The sequence below is a fragment of the Mus caroli genome, unplaced genomic scaffold (genome assembly GCF_978045245.1).
Source record: "Mus caroli unplaced genomic scaffold, Mus_caroli_1 scaffold_16, whole genome shotgun sequence".
In the NCBI taxonomy this organism is placed as follows: Eukaryota; Metazoa; Chordata; class Mammalia; order Rodentia; family Muridae; genus Mus; species Mus caroli.
Window position 1 is genome coordinate 19,156,232 of NW_028227271.1, and position 20,956 is coordinate 19,177,187.

Genomic DNA, 20,956 nt, shown 5'->3' on the forward strand with positions numbered 1-20,956 from the left:
TGTGACGAGTTTATGTGCCATCATGATGGTGACAACGCCTTGAATCTGCTGATTTGTGTTCAAATGACATCTGCTTTCCTGTGATTAACAGGATTATGAACACTTCTTTGGTTGAACCTTAGCATATCGTAATTTTCCTTACTATCTAGAGATCTCCAGTGCTTTGAGATTCAGTCTCTTGTATTTATTTTAAACAAAATCATTTCTGCTTTTCTTTACATTCCTGAAAACCATCCATCTTCTTCCAACCACCTTCATTTTTACTTTTCTCTTTTTGTCCTCTTTCTGATCCCATTTAAAGGTCTTTGTTGGCTTAGTGTTAACCCTCATACCCCACTTTCAGATAAGGCATTCCATGCATGATGGAAACCAGGTTATCAGAGATGCAGTAGTTGACCTGGTATTGGTCTGCTAAGAGACATTCTCCTAGTTTAAGCTTCTAAAGTGTACAGCCTATCTAAAGAGGAAATGCATGTTGAAAATTGCATTTAAAAATAAAGTGTTTGGGGTTAGATATGATGACACACCTGTAATCCCAGCAATTAAAAGGTGGAAGCAGGAGAATCCAAAGTTTGATGTTAACTAGGGCTATATAGCAAAACCTTGTCTCAAAAAATAATTCAAATAATTGAAGGAAAGCTGTTTCTTTGCTAACTCTGATTAAAGAAATATCTAGGAAAGCTGTTCCCTTGGATCAAATGTATACATTGATGGTCTTTCTCAGGAATGGTAATGTATAAATCAGGGACTGGCACTTGGAACTCTCATAGGAAAGTAACTTTTTCATGTAAGTTTATAATGAAACATGTTCTTTGGTATTACATAATGAGTAAAGTCACTTTTCATATCTGCATTTACAGGGAAGTTGGAAAATTACAGAAGGAAGTTGTAATCATTCAGGGTTCTTTGGAACAGAAACTGCTAGAGAAACATAACTTGCTGCTAGATTGCAAAGTTCAAGACATTGACATAAGTCTTGTGCTGGGGTCATTGGAGGACATCATTGAAATGGAGGTATCTAGCCAATAACATAATATGTGCAGCTATGCAGACTTAGCTGATGTCTTCAACTGCTTATGCTACAGGTTCTTTAACTCCTTCTAGGAAAGAAAAAATATTTTGTTGCTAGGTATTTCAAGACAGATATTAAAATGTTATGCTCAATTAATATTTAATCATTACCTAAAAAGAAAATTAGGGTTTCTAAATTGGTCACAATGGTGTAAGCTTGTAAAGACCTAGCACTTGAGTGATTGGAAGGCTGAGAGGAGGGTCAAGAGTTCAAAACAATCTAGGCTATATAGTGGGACCATATCTCAAGGATACATATATATGAAAACTCTAGGGAGAGCCAATCTCAGGATCTTGGACTTTTTTTATGTTGTAACCTTCTGAAGTGATATCAAGCTCTCACTTAACAGGGTCTGCTGTCCTCTAGAGAAATTACTTTACCAGAACCTCATCTTCTGAGGTTAACAAAGCTTACCTGATGTTGGTACCTTAGCCCTTGGAGCTGCCTATCTTACATGAGGCTTAATAGGAGTGTGAATTCTGAAACTCCAGTGCAGTATCTCCTGTGCACAGCCTTACTCTCAACAAAATGTTTAACACTTGCAAGGTTTCAAAGCCAGGAAGAAAAAGCCACCTTTTCTTCTTCATATATAGATCCCCACAGGCCAGTACATTACTACAGCAGAGCATTATGGCAGGCTACTAACAAAAAACATACATAAACCAATGGGACAAAATAAAGGATCCAGAAGGAAATACATACATTATTTTTCATGTACTTTAACATATACTTTAGCAGCCTGATTTTTAGTAAAAGGGCTAAAGTCAGATATTGGAGAAAAGACATCCTCAGTAAAGGGCACTGAAAAAAATTCTGTCACATATAGAAGAATGAAATTCCTTCCCTATCACTATATGAAAACAAATTCAAAACAGATCAAAGACTTTAATGTGAGACTTGAAACTGCCAGGGGAAACTGAATCCTTAAAAATATATGTAGAGGTGAGGACTTAATGAAAAGTATTCCAACAACTCAAGAACTAACAGCAAAAATTGACACTTAAGATCATAATGGCTACCATCAAGAAAACAAATGGCAACACATGCTGGTGAGGATGTGGGAAAAGGAATCACTTTACACAGTGCTGATAGAAATGCAAACTAGCATACCCAACTGTAGAAATATATATTCTTGTTTCTCAAGTAAAAAAAAAAATCACCACCAACAACAAAAACGTAGCACATGATTCAGATATACTACTATTCTGTTATGTGTTCTGAAGAATTAGCATACCACAGGCACACTTGCATATCTGTATATCATAGCAGCCAACACATGAAAATGACCTGGATTCCAGTCAACAGTTGAATAGGTAAAGGGAATATATATATGCACACATAAAAGTTTGTTCAACTGTAAAGAATGACATATCATTTGAAGAAAAATAGAACTTGAGATCATGACATTAAACAAAATATTTTAGCCAAACTTAGACAAAAGCCATTTCTTATATGCAAGGAAGTCACAGATGATATGTGGAGCTTTTGCAATACATTTAACATTTGGCTTTAACTTGTATTTGAGCTGTTTTAGCACATATATTGTAGCCAGACTTTTGGATACTTTATGGGTTCCATTTCTGCCACCCTTCTTCACCCCTATTCCACCCTTCCAACCCTGCAATACTAGGCTAAAGAGAAAGAAGGTTGGAGGGAAAGAGAGGCATTGATATTGTTAGAGTACTTCCTGCTGATTAGGGTATGGAGTTCCTTGGAGCATGTTTGATCTTCACCATCAGAATATCCAATTTCTTCTCACCACTCTTCCCACAACTAATTAACAAACTGCATCAAGAGCAACCAGCAAGCAGCAGCTGCTGCCACCACCACCACAGCCCCTCTCAGGACACTAGCATTTACATACCCTTTCAAGAGTCTCCAGAATTCCAAACATTGTACACTTGCAGAAACTATCTGTAATTGACAAAATCACACTCATGCTAGAGCATGAGGCAAATATTATCTGCAGTAAACAATCTAAAACAACCTTGTATCCCACATATGGAATTGCTAGAAGACTGGCTTCCAGGCAGCTAGGACAGGGGTCTTAAAGCCCATGCCCACAACTAATAGTGCCATTCCCTGAGCCAAGCATATTCAAACCACCACATTCCACTCCCTGGCCCCATAGGCTTGTTCAAACACATGAGTCTATGGGGACCATACCTGAACATAGCATAATAAAAAAGTACATTTTATCTTTTTCATTTCTCAGCTTGCTCCTTTTCATTAAAATGCTCTTCATAAGAGTGAACTTTAGAGTGAACACAACAGGTTTATTTTAGGCTGTTTTGAGACTAAGTAATTAATATAAGTCTCTTCACCTTAGCCTCGAGCAAGCTCTTCAAACAATGGCAAAAAGCAGCCACGTTCATCAGAATCTCACAAAACAGTCTCTAGGTCACATACTAAAATTCTTCTCCATTGAAACATCTTAGGCCAGGTCTGCACAGTTCAAATCATCCTCAGAACCAATGTTTTCTTTATTCCTACTAGGAAAGTACATTAATCCCCACTTAAAGCATTTCACTGCTTCCCAAATTGAAAGTCCCAAAATCCACATTCTTCTAGACAAAAGCATGGTCAGGGTTATTATAACAATACCCTACTCCTGGTACCAACTTCTGTTTCCATTGCTATGAAGAGACACCACAATCAAGGCAATTGATCAAGGCAGCATTTAATTGGGGCTGACTTACAGATTCAGAGGTTCAGTTCATTATCAAGGTGGGAGCATGGCAGTATCTAGGCAGGCATAGTGCAGGAGGAGCTGAGAGTTCTACATCTTCATCTGAAGGCTACTAGGAGAATACTGACTTCCAGGCAGCGAGGTTGACGGTCTTAAAGCCCACGCTCACAGTGACATACTTCCTCCAACAAGGACACACCTCCTAATAGTGCCACTCCCTGTGCCAAGCATATACAAACCATCACACTGAGTGTTGATGGTGGGTCTCAGAAACATAGGTAAAAAGGTATAGCTTGAGAGAAGACAGCTAGTAAGCAGATGAGGTGAGAATTGAACAAACATGCAGAGTGGGCTGCACTGATAAAGAGAAGTATGTCCTGAGAGTGGGCCCTGCCTGCTTTTCATTAAGGTGTGTTTGCAATAAAGTGAGTATAGGACACAGCTGCATAATTATGCCAAGAATGGCTGAGGCCAGGCCTTTTTGGCTATGTGGCTGCATAAGGGTGATAGCTTGATCTGAATGACTCAATAAGTAGCTGGAGTAGAAGGTTACCATTCAGGCAAGAGTGTCTGTTTTTCAGCTAACTGAAACAGAAAGCACCCAGGCAACAGCTGATATCTATGAGAAAGAAGCATCCATCCAAATAGACTACAGCCCTCTAAGGGAGGATTTAAAGGTAATGTAAAAATTTCTGTTTGTGATTAATGGTAATATTTGGCTATTAAAATATTATAGAATCATTTTTATATGGTTAGGTTTAAGATGTGTGGGGTGGGTTAGTTGATGGGTTTTTTGTCATTTTTATTTTGTGGGGGAAGAGACATCAAAGGGGAAAAAAAGAAAGCTGGGATGATGATTGCAAATGTCATCACTTGGATGACAGTCACTTGGGATGTAGAGGCAGGAGGATCATGTTAGCTTGTGTGCCATGAAACAGTCTCCAAAAACCAAACTAGAAGCTACAGAAGTGATCCAATTAGTAAAGTGCTTACCAAGTAAACATAATAGCCTGAATTTGGCTCCCCAGAACACCCCCCCCAAAAAAGCAGGTGCAGCAGTTTTCTGTTTGTAACCCCAGAGCTGGAGAAGCAGATACAGGTTAGTCCCTAAAGTTCACTGTCCAACTACTCTAGCCAATCAGTAAGCTCCAGGTCCAGTGACAGATGGAGTTAGAGAGATGGCTCAGTGGTTAAGAGTACTGACTGCTGGGGGGAGGGTATGGGGGACTTTGGGGATAGCATTTGAAATGTAAATGAAGAAAATACCTAATTTTAAAAAAAGAAAGAAAGTACTGACTGCTCTTCCAGAGGACCCAAGTTTTGTGGTTTTGTTCCCTTCACCCACACAGCCACAAGTTATCTCTAACTCCAGTTTCAAAGGATCCAATGCCCTCTTCTGGCCTCCTTGGGCACTGCATGCAGGTGGTGCAAACAAAAAAACTCTTATAAAATAGAAAATAAAAATAAAAATAAGGTAGAGAGAAACTGAAGTAGACAGCCAGCCAGCCAGCCTCTGGCCTCCACAAACACATGTACACACATACAAATATGTGTGTGCACCACCAAACATCTGTATTAACAGTGCTTTCAATACCAGAGAACTAGCAGTTCTTTAGTTCTCTGAACACCAGCTGGAAATTTTAAGAGTTCAATTCCAGTCTGGCACTGTTTGGGGTGGCATCAGATTCCACAAGTTCAGGGCACAGACTGCACTTTGGGCGCCAGTTACCCAGGGGTGCCTTAACCCTTGAGTGTGGTAAATTGCTAGAATTACACACAGAATTCAGAGTAATTATTTATTCTACATTTGCCAGTTTGTAATTGAATGACAGAGATGGAAAGGAAAGGACACCACTGCTCCTAGGTATAGTGGGAGAGAAGGTTTATTGTAGTTATATAAGAGGATATAGACAGAGACAGGGAGAGTCCAAAGTAGACATGACCAGACTGAGCTGTTCTGTGGAGTAGGGAGAGAAGGTAAGGACATGAGAAAGAAACCAGGTGCAGCAGCAACGAAGCCCAAAGGTACAAAGAGAGCAGGTAAACAAAGTGGTTAAATTATATATGGAAAAGGAGCTCAGCCCCCTGGGCTGTGGAGTTAAAGGTAGGGGGCTGGGTATGCCAGCCAGGAGGGCACCCTGTACCAGGTAGGGACTGAGGGATTCAGAGAGATAATTCAGGATCTACTTTAATGTGTTAAATAGGCACCTCAGCCATTTGTTCCAGGTTTGAAATCTAACAGTTATAAAAGATAACATGGGAAGAGCCAAGTGGAATAAATGTACAGGACAGGGGTGACAGAGTGGAGGAGGCACACTCCTTTAGGTGTGCTGTGCTGCCAGCCTGTCCATGTGTCCACCAACCTGGATGTCCCCCTCTTGCTGGTGACTTTCGTGATTAACTGAATCCCTAGCTTCTCTTCATTCCCAGTGAAGATGTGCTAAAAATTACAAGCTTTTAATCCCATTTGGTACATTTAGCAATCAGTTTTCATCCTACAAATTTCAGTTTATTAGCACTAATTCAAGTTATAGTGAAAAGGGGCAAACTGAATAACAATAGCAGCTCCTTTTGTCTTATCTCTCAAGAAATGCCAAGGGTATTAGTTCTGAGCCTGGAGCCAGGATGAATGCCAAATATCTATTATTACAAAATAGCAGGAAATTGGTAACTTTTTTAATGAGACAAGCATGCTGTAGGCCAGCTGGCCTTGAACTCGTGTGGACACTGTGACTGCTACCATTTGGGCTACCTACCCATATTGCCAGCATCTTCAGAGATGTGAACCTGCCTTTGGGGGTAGAACTGTTCTAAAGCTGAAGCTGTTCCTAGAAAGCCTAAGCCATTGTCTCCTGGTTACAGTGTGATCTAAACATGGTCCCATGTTCATTCCTGAGCCAGTAGCTCTGGTAAACTTAGCCTTCCTCTGAGTCATTACTATTCCTAGTCCCTCTGCACTCCCGCACAGGTAAGAGTAGCTCATCTTCTCAAAGAATGGGCTAGGTTGAAAATCAAGAACAATGCTGAGTAGCAAGGCTCACATCTTTAAACATCATGTTAATATACTTGGGAAACAGTGGATTCTTTGATTATATCTGTATCAGCTTTTGTCTTCTCTGTAGTTTTTTATTTACTGCTTTCTTATTTTGCCTTAGTTTAGAAAAATCCTTTCCTACCTCATTACCTAGTAAATTATTTTGTGTTGATAGAGTATTTGGTTTTTGAGACAGGGTCTTGTGTAGCCCAGACTGGCTTCAAACTCACTAAGTAGTTGAAAATGACCTTGAACTTAATGATACTTTTTTTTCTACTTCCCAAGTACTAAGTTTAGAGGTGTGTCCTAAGTACTAAGTTTAGAGGTATGTACTAAGTACTAAGTTTAGAGGTATGTCCTAAGTACTAAGTTTAGAGGTATGTACTAAGTACTAAGTTTAGAGGTATGTACTAAGTACTAAGTTTAGAGGTATGTACTAAGTACTAAGTTTAGAGGTATGTACTTAGTACTAAGTACTAAGTTTAGAGGTATGTACTAAGTACTAAGTTTAGAGGTATGTACTAAGTACTAAGTTTAGAGGTATGTACTAAGTACTAAGTTTAGAGGTATGTACTAAGTACTAAGTTTAGAGGTATGTACTAAGTACTAAGTTTAGAGGTATGTACTAAGTACTAAGTTTAGAGGTATGTACTAAGTACTAAGTTTAGAGGTATGTACTAAGTACTAAGTTTAGAGGTATGTACTAAGTACTAAGTTTAGAGGTATGTACTTAGTACTAAGTTTAGAGGTATGTACTAAGTACTAAGTTTAGAGGTATGTACTAAGTACTAAGTTTAGAGGTATGTCCTAAGTACTAAGTTTAGAGGTATGTACTAAGTACTAAGTTTAGAGGTATGTACTAAGTACTAAGTTTAGAGGTATGTACTAAGTACTAAGTTTAGAGGTATGTACTAAGTACTAAGTTTAGAGGTATGTACTAAGTACTAAGTTTACAGGTGTGTCCTACTATACCCAGTGTATGAAGTGCTAGGGATGAAACCCAGACCTTTGTGGACACTAAGGAAGCACTCTCTACTACCTGAGCTCCTGCCCCAGCTTATATGTCTTCTTTAGTTTTCATTTGCCTGCTTTGTCAGATCATGTAAAGACAGCTGTAGAGAGACAGAAGGCAGAGAGAAAGAGACACTTTCTCTGACCTTAGGTGGGACTATGCTTATTCATGGTGAGGGGGCATTGTTACCTATTTGTGTAGATGGCCAAAATGCATACAGAACATTGGATGCCACTCTGTTTTCTGCTAAGCAGAGTCTTTGTCAGAGGGGGAAAGTACTAGTCCCATTGAAGAAGTCCTCTAGTCATGAAACAGGGAAGAGTCTTGATTGACTATGATGGATTAGGCAATTGCCATCCTATATTCTTGAAGAGGCTTGGAAAAATGGAGGGCTGTAAGCAGATGATTTTGTTACAGACTAGAATGAAAAGATTTTCCTGGAAGGTTGAAGGAACAGAGGCAGGGAAGGTGAAGTGGAACTGTGAGAGAAAGTGTTGATTCAGGGTGACAGTGACTGGTCCCATTGCCAGGACAGTTGCACCAAAACAGATTAGCATAAATAGGAGGGAGCTACAGAGCATCAAAGAAAGGGAACAAAATAAAATAGAGGACTAATGTAAAGAATAATATCTAGCCTGGGGTGAAAGTGATAAAGGTCCTTTTTAGCCAGAGTTTCTCCACAGCATCCAAAAGGTCTTCTTGCAGATGCATCAGGAACAAAATTGAGTTGTTTTAGAGTGAGAGCTATCTGGAGAGCATATGTTAAAAAAATTTTGTTTGTTTGGGTATAAGGAGAAGTTCAGTAGGTAAAACATTTAAAAGACAAGGAGAAACATAGGTATGAGAATAGTAAGGAGGAAAAAATGATCAAGGAGAGGATCCAGTGAGGGAGAGAACCAGAAATAATTTTTGTTTGGTGTCTTTAGGCCCCATTTCAAATCATTTAGGGTTTGTTGATATGGAAGCAGCACTGTTTGAGGAGGGCATAAATCCCATCCCTAGCAGTAGTCAGATCTAGTCCTTTTTAGAGTAGTACTAAATAGTAGTATTTTGAAGTACTGCAACAGTCAAGGAGTCAAGCTGAGTTTGAAAAGGAAGATGTTAAGTTGTTTTGGCTGATGAGACAGAGAGGTTAATTGATGCAAAGAAGGCTCCAGTCCAGCAGTTTTAGTTCTGAATCCCCAGACAATGTCCAGAATGCCAAGAAGAGGGATGAGTTGGGTAGCCCATGTTCCATTAATACCCTTTTAGAGATCACCCGGACTGCTTTGAGGGTTTAGAAAAGTGATGAGGTGAGCAAAAGCCAATTAAGGGGCCATGGTAAAATTTAACTGTTGACAAAGATCCAGAACAAAGGAGATAATAACTACCACTTTGTGGAGAACATTAATAGACAAAGTTAATGAGGAAATTTTACACCAACACTAACGTGAGTCAATATGGTTAAATGCAATTGTACAACTGGTTGGACCATTTCCAGAGTTGTTAGAAGGATAGGTAACTGTAATTAGCTGTTGGTTTACATCAGATTTCTGCATAAGGAACCAACCAGCTGGAAACTCTGTAAAAGAAGCCAATTAAAGTCAGCAATCCAAGGAATTAATTTGAACAGAAAGTGTCTGATATTTCTTGCTTTTATATATAATGAACTTTGTATATTTATTTTAAATATTAACAATAGCAGCTATTATTTAATGATAAAAACAGTATCTCAAGTTAAACAAAATATCTGGTTAGAAACAATTAGATAAAGTAAAATTGGGACTATTACCTTAAATGCCTATATCTAGTATTAAAAATATGACAATATATTTTTTAAAGATTTATTTATTTATTTATTTATTTTATTCATATGAGTACACTGTAGCTGTACTGATGGTTGTGAGCCACCATGTGATTGTGGGAATTGAACTCAGGACCTTCGGAAAAGCAGTCAATGCTCTTAAACCCTGAACCATCTCTCCAGCCTGACAATATATTTTTGTAAACATCAAATTGTTATATATTCCTTATATATATATTCCAGGATTATTTAATAAATGTATTTTATATTGACTAACTATATAAAAAGACATTTTAATTCTATATTGCATTCTACCAAAATTTTTAAGTTTAATATAAAAGGTATATTCCCAGAGAGAGTGACTTGCCTTGTCAAGAATAAATGATTCATTTTAAAGTTTTCTAAAATTAACCCTATAACAGAGCATTATAAAAATTTTATAACATTTTCATTCCACACAGTCAACCAACAGATGGAAAAAGTGAAAGCAGTCAGTCATGTCAAATCTGTAATCAATAATTTACATGTAACATGGACTGAACTAACAAAGAAGGCCAATTCTTTCCTCCTTTTGTTGGTGGACAAATCTGTAGGTCACCACATACTGACAGCAGTAATAAGCATAGTTCTTAACATAATTCTATTTAAAAAAAGATTGTTATAAAGCAAAATAAATTAAATGAGCTTTTGGAATTTCTAAGAGAATATCCACAAGCATCACTGCTAAAGTCTGTATACTCTTTGTCGAGTTTCAAGGTAAGAGTGTAGGCACTGGGCCTGAAGCTTCCTCATCTGGGTAAAGTCTGGTTATGGTCTGAAAGGACCACAGGTGAGAAAGTTGGTGAGACTCTCCTTTATCTAAGTCATCTCCAGATGACTCTAGGGCTTATGGGTTAACAGATATTAATAGAATCACTTGTTGACTCTACAAATACAAAAACCAACTGCCAAAGATATGGCTTGGATATTCTGAATACCTTTTCAAAGCTGAGAGTTTGAGGACAGCAGCCTCCTTTAATCAGGGTGTGGACCCTGAAATTAGATTTTGAAAATAGGAAGAATCAAATGTCAAGGTTAAGGGTGTGGCTAACTGAACTAGCATGCATGCCCCCATACCAGTCAGGTGGTAGGTTTAGGTACAAAGTTTCCCTGTTCACAGCATCCTCAAATGCCAGTTTGAAATACGTTGAGAATAGAGTAATTGTTATTTGCCCCTCTCCAGTTTGAGACATTTAGGATGTGGGTGCAGGCTGAGATCCTTGACTGGGCAAGAATACCCATCTCCCTGTCATTTGAGAATGAGGAGTAATTCATTTTTAGATAAGGAGGGGTGTTTTGTTTTGTTTTGGGTCAGACTTCGATGACCAGAGCTGGTCAGGCCTATACAGCCAGAGGCAGAAGCAGCAGATCTCTAGCAGGTTTTAATTCCCATGCATCCTTGTCCTGTAAGGAGACTAACAAGCATTTTACTCTGGTGGGATGGTGCTCCATGGAGGGGAACTTGTGCTCCAAATAAGGGGACAACTTAAGTCTGGGGACTTCCTGCCATGGGAGTATATTGTAAATGTAACCCATTTTATTCAACGATGCAAATTTTCATGACCAATTTTTATATACCTGATTTTGAATATTACTTTATATTAAGCAAACTTTAAGTTTACTTTAAACTTGTTTTGCTTTGCTTACTTTATACAAGGGAAGCTGGGAAGTATAGGTTTGGCAAGAAACTATCATATTTGATCACTTAAAATTTACTCTGTTATCTTTTTAATTAGGTATTTATTTCATTTACAATCCTAAAAGTCCCCCACACGCTCCCCCACCAACTCCCCCACCCACCCACTCCCACTTCTTGGCCCTGGCCCTGTACTGAGGCATATAAAGTTTGCACGACCAAGGGGCCTCTCTTTCCACTGATGGCCAACTAGGCCATCTTCTGATACATATGCAGCTAGAGTCACGAGCTCCGGGGGTACTGGTTAGTTCATATTGTTGTTTCACCTGTAGGGTTGCAGATCCCTTTAGCTCCTTGGTTACTTTCTCTGTTATTTTTTAAAAGTCACCCAAATATGCACCTTATGCACTTTTCAAAGTTTTTTCCAGTGAGTTAAACATTGCCTTTGTTGTGTATTAACCCCCTCTAGGAGTCAAGAATGTTTTCCTGGAAGAGTGTGGCTACACCTTCCCCTCCTTATTCACTGACTTCAGAGTTATGCATTACACCTCCAGGTCATTTGTATTCCATCTCTGTGCCCCATGGTACCTATGCTCATCCTGGGAGGGAGCTTTCTCATCCCAATGTCAATGTCAGCTTGTATTTCTGACTTCTCTGTAAGTGCTTTTTTATTATTTTTAATGTTTTGCCTACATGTGTACTCATATGTTACACGCATGCTTGATGTCCTCTGAAGCCAGAGTAGGCATCATTTCCCCTGGAGCCAGAGTTAGAGATGGTTATGAGCCGCCTTGTGGATTCTAGAAATCAAACTCAGGTCCTCTGAAGAGCAGCCACTGAGCCATCCCTCTAGCCAGCGCCTCTGAGTTTTGGTTGTTTGTTTTTTTTTTAAGACAAATACTAGTTTTCCTGATTGATGGTTCAGTGTCTAACCAGTTCATCATAGTTAATATCTTTAATGAACAAAGAAACATGATAAATAGATCTTCACATTTTGAGCATGATCATAATCTGAAGAAGTAAAGAATGTTCCAGAGCAGCATGATACAGTATTAAAGCCATGAAAGACACATCTGGGTAGGGAAATTACAGAGTGCCTATTTGACTACAGTACCAAACAATGGCTTCCAAAGGGGAGCAAGGAGATGCAGAGGGTAGAGTCAGATAGTAGTGTCCTTGCCAGGTGTGGTGGCATAAATCTGTAATCTCAGCATTTGGGAAATTGAGGAAGGAAGATTGCTACAAATGTGATGCCTGTATCTAGGCTACATACTGAATACTAGAGTAGAGCAACCAAGGCTAAAATGCAAGACCCTATCTCAAGAAACCAACTAACCAACACCACTCCAATCCCCCGGGGCTATCGCAGAATAGATGATAGTAGTCTTCGGCCAACAAGGTAGTTCAGCAAATAAAGCCACTTGCCACCAACCTGAATTCAGTTCCTGGGTCATACATAACAGAAGAAGAGAATCAGTCCCAAAAGTTGTCCTCTTACCTCCACACACACGCTATGGGAGATATGCTCATACACACAGAGAATGGTAAGTCTTTTGCTTAGATCTTACCTTTGAGTTTTAAAGGCATGCTGATCAGTGTTCTTCTTTGCTAACGATAGGCTCTACAATCAGATAAGGAGGTGGAGGCCCACCTAACACTCCTTCTACAGCAAGTAGCATCCCAAGAAAACACTCTACTGAAGACAACAGCTCCAAACTTGCGAGCACAGGAGAACTTAAAGACTGTCAGAGATAAGTTTCAAGAATCTGCAGATGGTAAAATTGAGTTTATAGTTGTTAGAAAGAAGATATTCATCTGTGTTTTTATTTCTGTATGTACCAACAACTCCCTTGTATTGTACCTTTCTTTTATTAGCATGCATTTCTCTGTTGCTATATGGTAATGTGTGCCTTTTAATACTGAAGCACAAATGCCTTCCTTCATGAAGAATGTTCTACTTTACTTAAAAATAGGTTTATTGGGGGTTGAGAATGTAGCTCTGTTGGACAGATACTTACCTAATACATGAAGCCATGGGTTCCCTTTCCAAATCCATATAAACTGGGTTTTTGTACCTCTATGATACCAGAACTCTAGAGGTAGAGGCAGGAGCATCAGAAGTTCAGCCACATAGTGAGTTTGAGCCCAGCCTGGCCTCATGAGACTTTGTCTCAACAAAACAACAAAGTAATATTCATTATGTTAAAACATAATCAAGATTTTTCATACCAGATAGTTAAGTATATTAAATACACTGTCAGGATTTGCTTACATTATTTAGATATTAGCTCTGTCAGGAAAAGACTCATGGAGCTTAAAAGTTGTTTTCTCAGAATTTAGTAACAGGTAAAGTATTTTTAATGCAGATATATTCAAGACAACCAAACTCAAAAATAAAGATCATTTATTTTTTTTCTTAGTTTTTGAGGCCAGCAGAAAGGAAGCCAGAATATGTAGGCAAGAGTTTGAACAGGTGAAAAGACGGAGGTACGATGCTTTCAGTCAATGTTTTGAGCACATCTCAGTCGCAATTGATCAAATCTACAAGAAGCTCTGCAGGAACAACAGTGCCCAGGTGTGTTTCTCAACCTCTGACACTAGAGGGAGCTTGATGTCAATAATGGTGCTTGTTTTCTGGTGAGAAATAAATGTCTATTGCATAGTCCTTAATAACATAGGTGCAAAGCCAGTGCAGGAAGACTGATCATCTCAAGACATGTGTTCTGGAGTCCACTCAACTATGCTGGTGGCAGACAAGTCAGAGCTACTTTGGGCCTATTCTTCCACTTGAAACATGAGTGGGGTTAGATCATTTGAGGTCTACATTTTTTCAAGTGCTGAAATCCTATTGTACTAAATTTACTTAATGAAACTACTCTCTGTATGGTAAGAAATAGTTGTGGTATTGATCAAAATATCAAAGGAGAGTGGAAGACTAAAGGCGGGATCAAATCCCCATAATATTCATTTGAATGACTCTCTGAGCCCATTTTTTATCCACCCCTGTTGTATTAGCAATAGCCACAGCAAATACTTGTAGAATTAAATATGGAAAAATATAGGTCAAGATCTGTGTACCAGCTCTGCTTGGACTCACATTAGGACGGAAATGATCCTGAATCTGAATTTTAGATTTTCAGCAAAATATAACATTTTAGTAAAATAAGCATATTAACTCATTGAAAAAAGGATTCATACATAACACCTACAGTATGTGGCCCATAGTAAGTACTCAGTAAATGCCAGAGACATGGACCAACAAGTAAGCTGATGGAAACTTTTCATAAGTCTGTGGTGTCTGCTGCTGAGATTCAACTGGAACTATGGTGGAAAGAGATGGGCTGTGGGTATGTTATGCATTCTCATTTCCCCTCAACCCAGATAACCTTGATGTCTATGGGGAATGCACAACTAAATGGATTTACAGGTATTAGTAATTTTCCCATCAAAACTGAGGAGAACCTAAGCAAGAGAAAGAATTTTTTCAGTTAAATATGTTGCCACCTAACATATATTGGTTACTCTTCTGATATGGCTAAATAAATGTGTTTTAGGCATTTCTTAGCCCAGAGAACCCTGAAGAACCTTACTTAGATGGAATTAGCTATAACTGTGTGGCTCCAGGCAAACGGTTCATGCCTATGGACAACCTGTCAGGGGGAGAAAAGTGTGTGGCTGCTCTGGCTCTTCTGTTTGCTGTACACAGGTAAGGCCACAGCAAGTTACCATAGTTACCATGTTTGTCTTTTTTACAGAAAGCCTATAATTATTTTTAATATAGTATCTAGCAAAGCTATCCTTCCAGTCATAAAATTAAGGTTTGTTTTAAGCATATTATATCAAGTTAGAAAAGCTAAAAGTACAGTCAGTCTTTGATAAAATCTGGCAATAGCTAGTAGTTTTCTAGCTTTATAAAAGTATGATACTTAGATAATCAACATAAGACATCAAGATTTCCAAAGAATGAACAAAATTTTACATATTATTTTTCTAAGCCATACTCAGAGTTCTGCTGTATAATGAAAGCAAAGTATTTTTTCCTTTGAAAAAAGGAAGTGGGGGCTTGAAATCCTCATTTCCACTGATGATGGCTATACTGTTTCCCTTGAAATATAAATCAAGAAACAACAGTTGAATAAAATTAAGATGAACAACAGATTTCAGCAATCATAGCAGGCAGTAGCAGTGTGGGTGCTGGTGTCTTCTCATCACCAGAAACAGAACATAGGAATTTGACTTCTGGTCTCAAGAAAGAAATGGGACAGGCTCCCACAGGAGAGGTACAGAGAAAACCATGATGAGGTAGACACAGGATAAAAGCAGAATGAGATTATCACTAGGTAGCAACTCATCCTTTCACTCTATTAAATAATCACACTTTCAGGCTCGGGAGATTCCTATGAACCAAACAAAGTGTCTTCCCTAAAAATATTTAATTTTGCCAGTGGTGGTGGCAAAATCCCACCATTTGGGAGGCAGAGGCAGACTCTGGGAGTTTGAGGCCTCTGGAACAAAGTGAGTTCCAGAATAGCCAGGGCTGTGACAGAAACCATGTCTCAAAAAACAAAAAACATCATTTTTGTTGGGGGCTATAGTTCAGCAATAGAGTACATGTCTCCCATGTATGACACCTTAGGCTCATTTAAGACACCATTGTGGGGAGATTTATTTTCACTGGAGGAGATAGTGAAGTACATTTGTAAACAGTTTCCCTAATATAGAGAATATTTGTAAATGAAAAATCCCATAAATAAATAAAAAAAAGGAATGGAAATATGCATGGCCCTGAGGTACTTTCCAACAATAAAAAGATTAGATTGGTTAAGAATTACAGGAATAGCCGGGCGTGGTGGCGCACGCCTTTAATCCCACCCAGCACTCGGGAGGCAGAGGCAGGCGGATTTCTGAGTTCGAGGCCAGCCTGGTCTACAAAGTGAGCTCCAGGACAGCCAGAGCTATAAAGAGAAACCCTGTCTCGAAAAACCAAAAAAAATAAATAAATAAAAAATAAAAAAAGAATTACAGGAATAAGTTATATAGATAGCTAAAGCAAGACTGTTCTAGATGAAACAATGAGTAGCAAGTGTAAAAGGCTCTGAGGCCAAAGTGTGCTTAGCATGTATGGAGTATACTTCATGTGGCAGCGATGGCAGCAGGGTTAGGATGCTGTTCTTTTGTTGTTGTTTTTGTTTGTTTTTCGAGTCAGGGTTTCTCTGTGTAGCCCTGGCTGTCCTGGAACTCACTTTGTAGACCAGGCTGGCCTTGAACTCAGAAATCCACCTGCCTCTGCCTCCCAAGTGATGGGATTAAAGGCATAGGATGCTGTTCTAACAAGCAAAGTGAAAAGACAATGCTGACTTGGGACAATGTGAGAGCTAGAGGTTACTGACAGACATGGAATGTGTAGGAGTCAGCCATGGCTCCATGGGTTTGGTCTAAATAACCCCTTAATTGCTGCCACTAGCTGCCCACAGGAGAGAACAGTGAGGGAGGGGGGTTGCTGGAGAAATGATGGCTGGATGTTCATGTGAAATCCAGTGTGCAGACATGTAAGAAAAGAGCTCAGAGCTGTCACTCAAGTGGGCATGAGCTGGGCATGGTGGCACAAGACCTCTCTCAGGTTCTAAAAGGTCTTGATTACCCTAAGAATTGTTGCTCTTGGTCTAAGTCTTTCATAAAACAAATATGAAGTTGTTACTCATGTACATGTTATTCTTTTCTAGTTTCCGGCCTGCTCCATTCTTTGTATTAGATGAAGTAGATGCAGCCCTGGACAATACTAACATTGGCAAAGTAAGTTTCCTATTGAATTCAACCCCCCACTCCTTTTAGTTTTTCAAGACAGTGTTTCTCTGCGTAGCCCTGGCTGTCCTGGACTGTCTTGCTCTGTAGACCAGGCTGACCTCAGACTCAGAGATCTGCTTGCCTCTGCCTCCCAAGCACTCTGGATTAAAGCACTCTGTGGTCGACCACCACCCAGCTTCTTCTGCTTTCAATTTCTAATAGAATATTTATGTTCTAGTTTTATTTTATTGCTGTGACAAAACCATGGCCAAAAACAATTTAGGGAGAAAGTTATACTTTTTTATACTTTTGTCACAGTCTTATCAATGAGAAAAGACAGGAAAAACAAGCAGAAGCCTGAAGAAAAACCATGGAGGCAAAGAGCAACAGTACTTAGGGTAATCAGACCTTTTAGAACCTGAGAGAGGTCTTGTGTCACCATGCCCAGCTCATGCCCACTTGAGTGACAGCTCTGAGCTCTCTTCTCACATGTCTGCATTCACCCATTTGATGGCTTACTTGTCAAACAAAACAAAATGCCCAGATAAACCACTCAGAACTTGAGTACAGGAGAACTGAGACTCAGACTTTTGTCCTTAGCAAGTCCCTGAGGTTGGTCTGGGTTAGAGCACACTGGGACTAACTGCTGTGTTCTCAAGATCACTGTGCTTCTGGAGTGCCACACAGTGAGTGAACGAGACAAGTTAAAAAGCCACATTCGCAGAAGGGACTCGGGTGTTAGAGACCATGCTAGTAGCCGTGATGCAGGATCAATGATAGAAATAGTGATAGTAGGAACAGGAGAGAAGAGGATTTGATGGTCTGGATATAAAATGTCCCCACATAAAGGCTGTGGCACTGAAAGATTTTCTTCAGTTGAGCTTCCTAAAGGAAATTTTGAGAGGGTAGGGCCTTCGTGGGAGGATGTTAAGTGATTCTAGGCATTGCCTCAAGGATACTGGAGGTTCAGACTCTGTGCTTCTCTAGAATTACACCACCATACCCTCATCATTTTGCTTCCTTGGAATTGAGCTTCCTGAAGGAGCTAAAATTCTTTATCCAAGACTTGATTGTAAAATCATATACACTTGCCACGGTTACCCAATCTTTAAAAGCCTTGAGTTATCAACTCAAATGTGATTTTTAAAACTAAAAACAAAGAAAGAGAACCATTGTTCCCAGAGCCCAGAGGAGGCCTTGCCTTGCTGGTGAAAGGTCTGCTTTTTATTTCCTCCCAGGTCTCAAGTTACATCAAAGAGCAGAGTCAGGAACAGTTTCAGATGATAATCATTTCCCTGAAAGAGGAGTTCTACTCCAAAGCTGATGCACTGATAGGCGTCTACCCAGAGGTAAGAGGGGCAGGGCAAGGACAGGCCCCAAAAACTCCTCCGACCCTGCCAGCCTTGGGATTTCCTAACACAATCCAGGAGTTTGTAGACATTCTTGGGTTCCTACAATGGGTAAATATAACCAAATGATTTTTTTACCTTATTTTTTTAATTGGGTATTTATTTCATATACATTTCCAATGCCATCCCAAAAGTCCCCCTGCCCTCCTCCCCTACCCACCCACTCCCACTTCTTGGCCCTGGCATTCCCCTGTACTGAGGCATATAAAGTTTGCACATGACCAAGGGGCCTGTCTTCCCAGTGATGGCCGACTAGGCCATCTTCTGCTACATATGCAGCTAGAGACACGAGCTCTGGGGGTACTGGTTAGTTCATATTGTTGTTCTACCTATAGTGTTGCAGATCCCTTTAGCTCCTTGGGTACTTTCTCTAGCTCCTCCATTGGGGGCCCAAATGATTTTTAAATGAGTAAAATTTATGAGTAATTACTCAGATACTCTCCTTGACAGAAAGAAATTTAAGACATACTTAGGTGAAAGAAGGAAATGGAAACTGAAGGCCATAGCTCAGCAGATGGCTCAGCAGGTTGGGGCACTTGCTACCAAGCCTATTGATCTGAGTTTGATCACTGAGACCCACGTGATAAAGGGACAAAACCAACTCATCCCTTCCCCACACACAAGAGTAAATATGTGTAGTAAGAAAAAAAATCTCTAAAACTCCAGGGTAGTTTGGTACTTGTGTTTTGCAAAATAGTAGTACATGGTAACAGAGAACAGTTAATACTGTGCTTCATGTTTCTGACTTGTTAATATTTTGCACAAAAATTAATCACTATTGTCAAAAAACAGATTCACTAGAAGCTCCAAGGCATACAGAAACTCTTATAATTTCAACACATCCATCTCAGGTCAAAAACTGAGCTAGGGTCATTAAGATGGCTCAGCTGGTGAAGGCACCAGCTGCCAAGCCTGACAACGTAAGTTCCATCCCCAAGACCCATGTAGTGAAAGGAGAGAACTGACCCTGAAAGTTGTTCTTTAACCTTCACACCTATACCCTGCAGGCACACGCCCACAAATACTCAAAACAAAATTTTAAGTAAAAAAACCTGAGCCAAGAGAATAGAGCAACAATTCAAGGCTTTCTGTTTTTAAGCTGTTCCACTTTAAGGTAAGATAAAAATTAATTTACTGGGCCAGGTATGATGATGCATGCCTTTAATCCCAGCACCGAAGTGCCTGAAGTAAGTACATTTCAGGACAACCAGATCCACACTGTGAGTTCCAGGACAGCCAGGGCTAAATAGAAAAACCCTGTCTCAAAAAACCCACACAGGATAATGAATCCTTTTAAAATGCATTGTTAGATTAACTAATGACCTAACTTTAGTAAATACTGTTCCTCTGATCAGAACTGACTAAAACTGTCCTACCTCCATTTCAGCACAATGAGTGCATGTTCAGCCATGTGTTGACTCTGGACCTTTCCAAGTATCCAGACACTGAAGACCAAGAAGGCAGCAGGAGCCACCGGAAGCCCAGAGCACCACGAGTATCAGTGTCCCCAAAGTCTTCCCAGTCTCGTTAGAAATGAGTATACTCTTGAACAGCCACCAGCTATAGAAGCTTTACCCTGACCCTGTGGAGGTCAGGACAGTCTCTGTTTAGACCCATGTGTCATAGAAGAAAAATCTCTTACCATTTCAGTAGAAAAAACTATAGCCCACTCCAGCTAAGGAGTGCTCAGTGCCATTCCAATGGGGGTTTCCTATGGCATCAATGAATGAGGTATATGGTTTTCTTTTGCTTTTAAGGGCTTTTGTTTTGAAACAAATTGGTTATAAAATTTTGAATTCTGCAACATCTTTACTCTGGTCTTGTCTTGGTTTATTTTTAAGGGAAACAGCTGGTCTGGGGGTTTTGGTTTTTTGTGCTGCTGGAGAAGGAACCCAGAAAGAATGTCTAAGTGTTATACCACTGAGTACCTCACAGCCTTAATAGTTTCTAAAAATGTCAGTCATAGTACAGCTAATAAATTGGTGAGCCTGGCTTACATGGGAGATTATTTCAGAGGGAATGTGTGTCAGTACTGAAAACATAAAGTAATCTCATAAATTTTAAAAACAGAAAACTTGTGAAGGTGAATCTGAGTCATATAACTTCAGTATAACTCTAATGTTTCTAAGTCTAGTTTCTTGTAAGGGTACACTGAATTGTAAGGCTTTTCCAGGTTATAGGGACTTTATGTAAAGTCATTGTGGAAGCTGGAATGTGGCAGTTTCCAGCAGTGCTTATTCCCATTTCAAAGTAAAACAGGAGGATCCTGCAGGACTCCATAGATATCAAATCTGATCCAAGTGCTGACCCAGGAACTGTCTTCTGAAACCATGGCTCACTTCTGAATAACACTTGGTTCCTGTACACAGAACATGTTCTACGCCTGCTTGGTAGACTGAGTTACAAGATTTAGTTTCATTCTATATATGCACACATACACCCAAACAAAATGTAGTAAGACACAGTTATAAAACTATACATCCCCCCCAAAAAAGCAA

At 39.5% G+C, this 20,956-nt stretch overlaps 1 protein-coding gene across 1 annotated transcript in view; it reads left to right on the plus strand.

The window, feature by feature from the left end:
* Nucleotides 1–20,260, plus strand: part of Smc1b (structural maintenance of chromosomes 1B) — a 62,783-nt gene extending 42,523 nt beyond the window's left edge. Inside the window, exons 18-25 of the mRNA XM_021183942.2 lie at nt 861–1,014; nt 4,343–4,438; nt 12,884–13,040; nt 13,686–13,840; nt 14,820–14,971; nt 16,989–17,058; nt 18,288–18,398; nt 19,846–20,260. Coding sequence (XP_021039601.1) covers nt 861–1,014; nt 4,343–4,438; nt 12,884–13,040; nt 13,686–13,840; nt 14,820–14,971; nt 16,989–17,058; nt 18,288–18,398; nt 19,846–19,989 — 1,039 coding nt within the window. The 3' untranslated portion in view covers nt 19,990–20,260. The remainder of the gene's footprint in view (nt 1–860; nt 1,015–4,342; nt 4,439–12,883; nt 13,041–13,685; nt 13,841–14,819; nt 14,972–16,988; nt 17,059–18,287; nt 18,399–19,845) is intronic.
* Nucleotides 20,261–20,956: the final 696 nt, after the last annotated feature.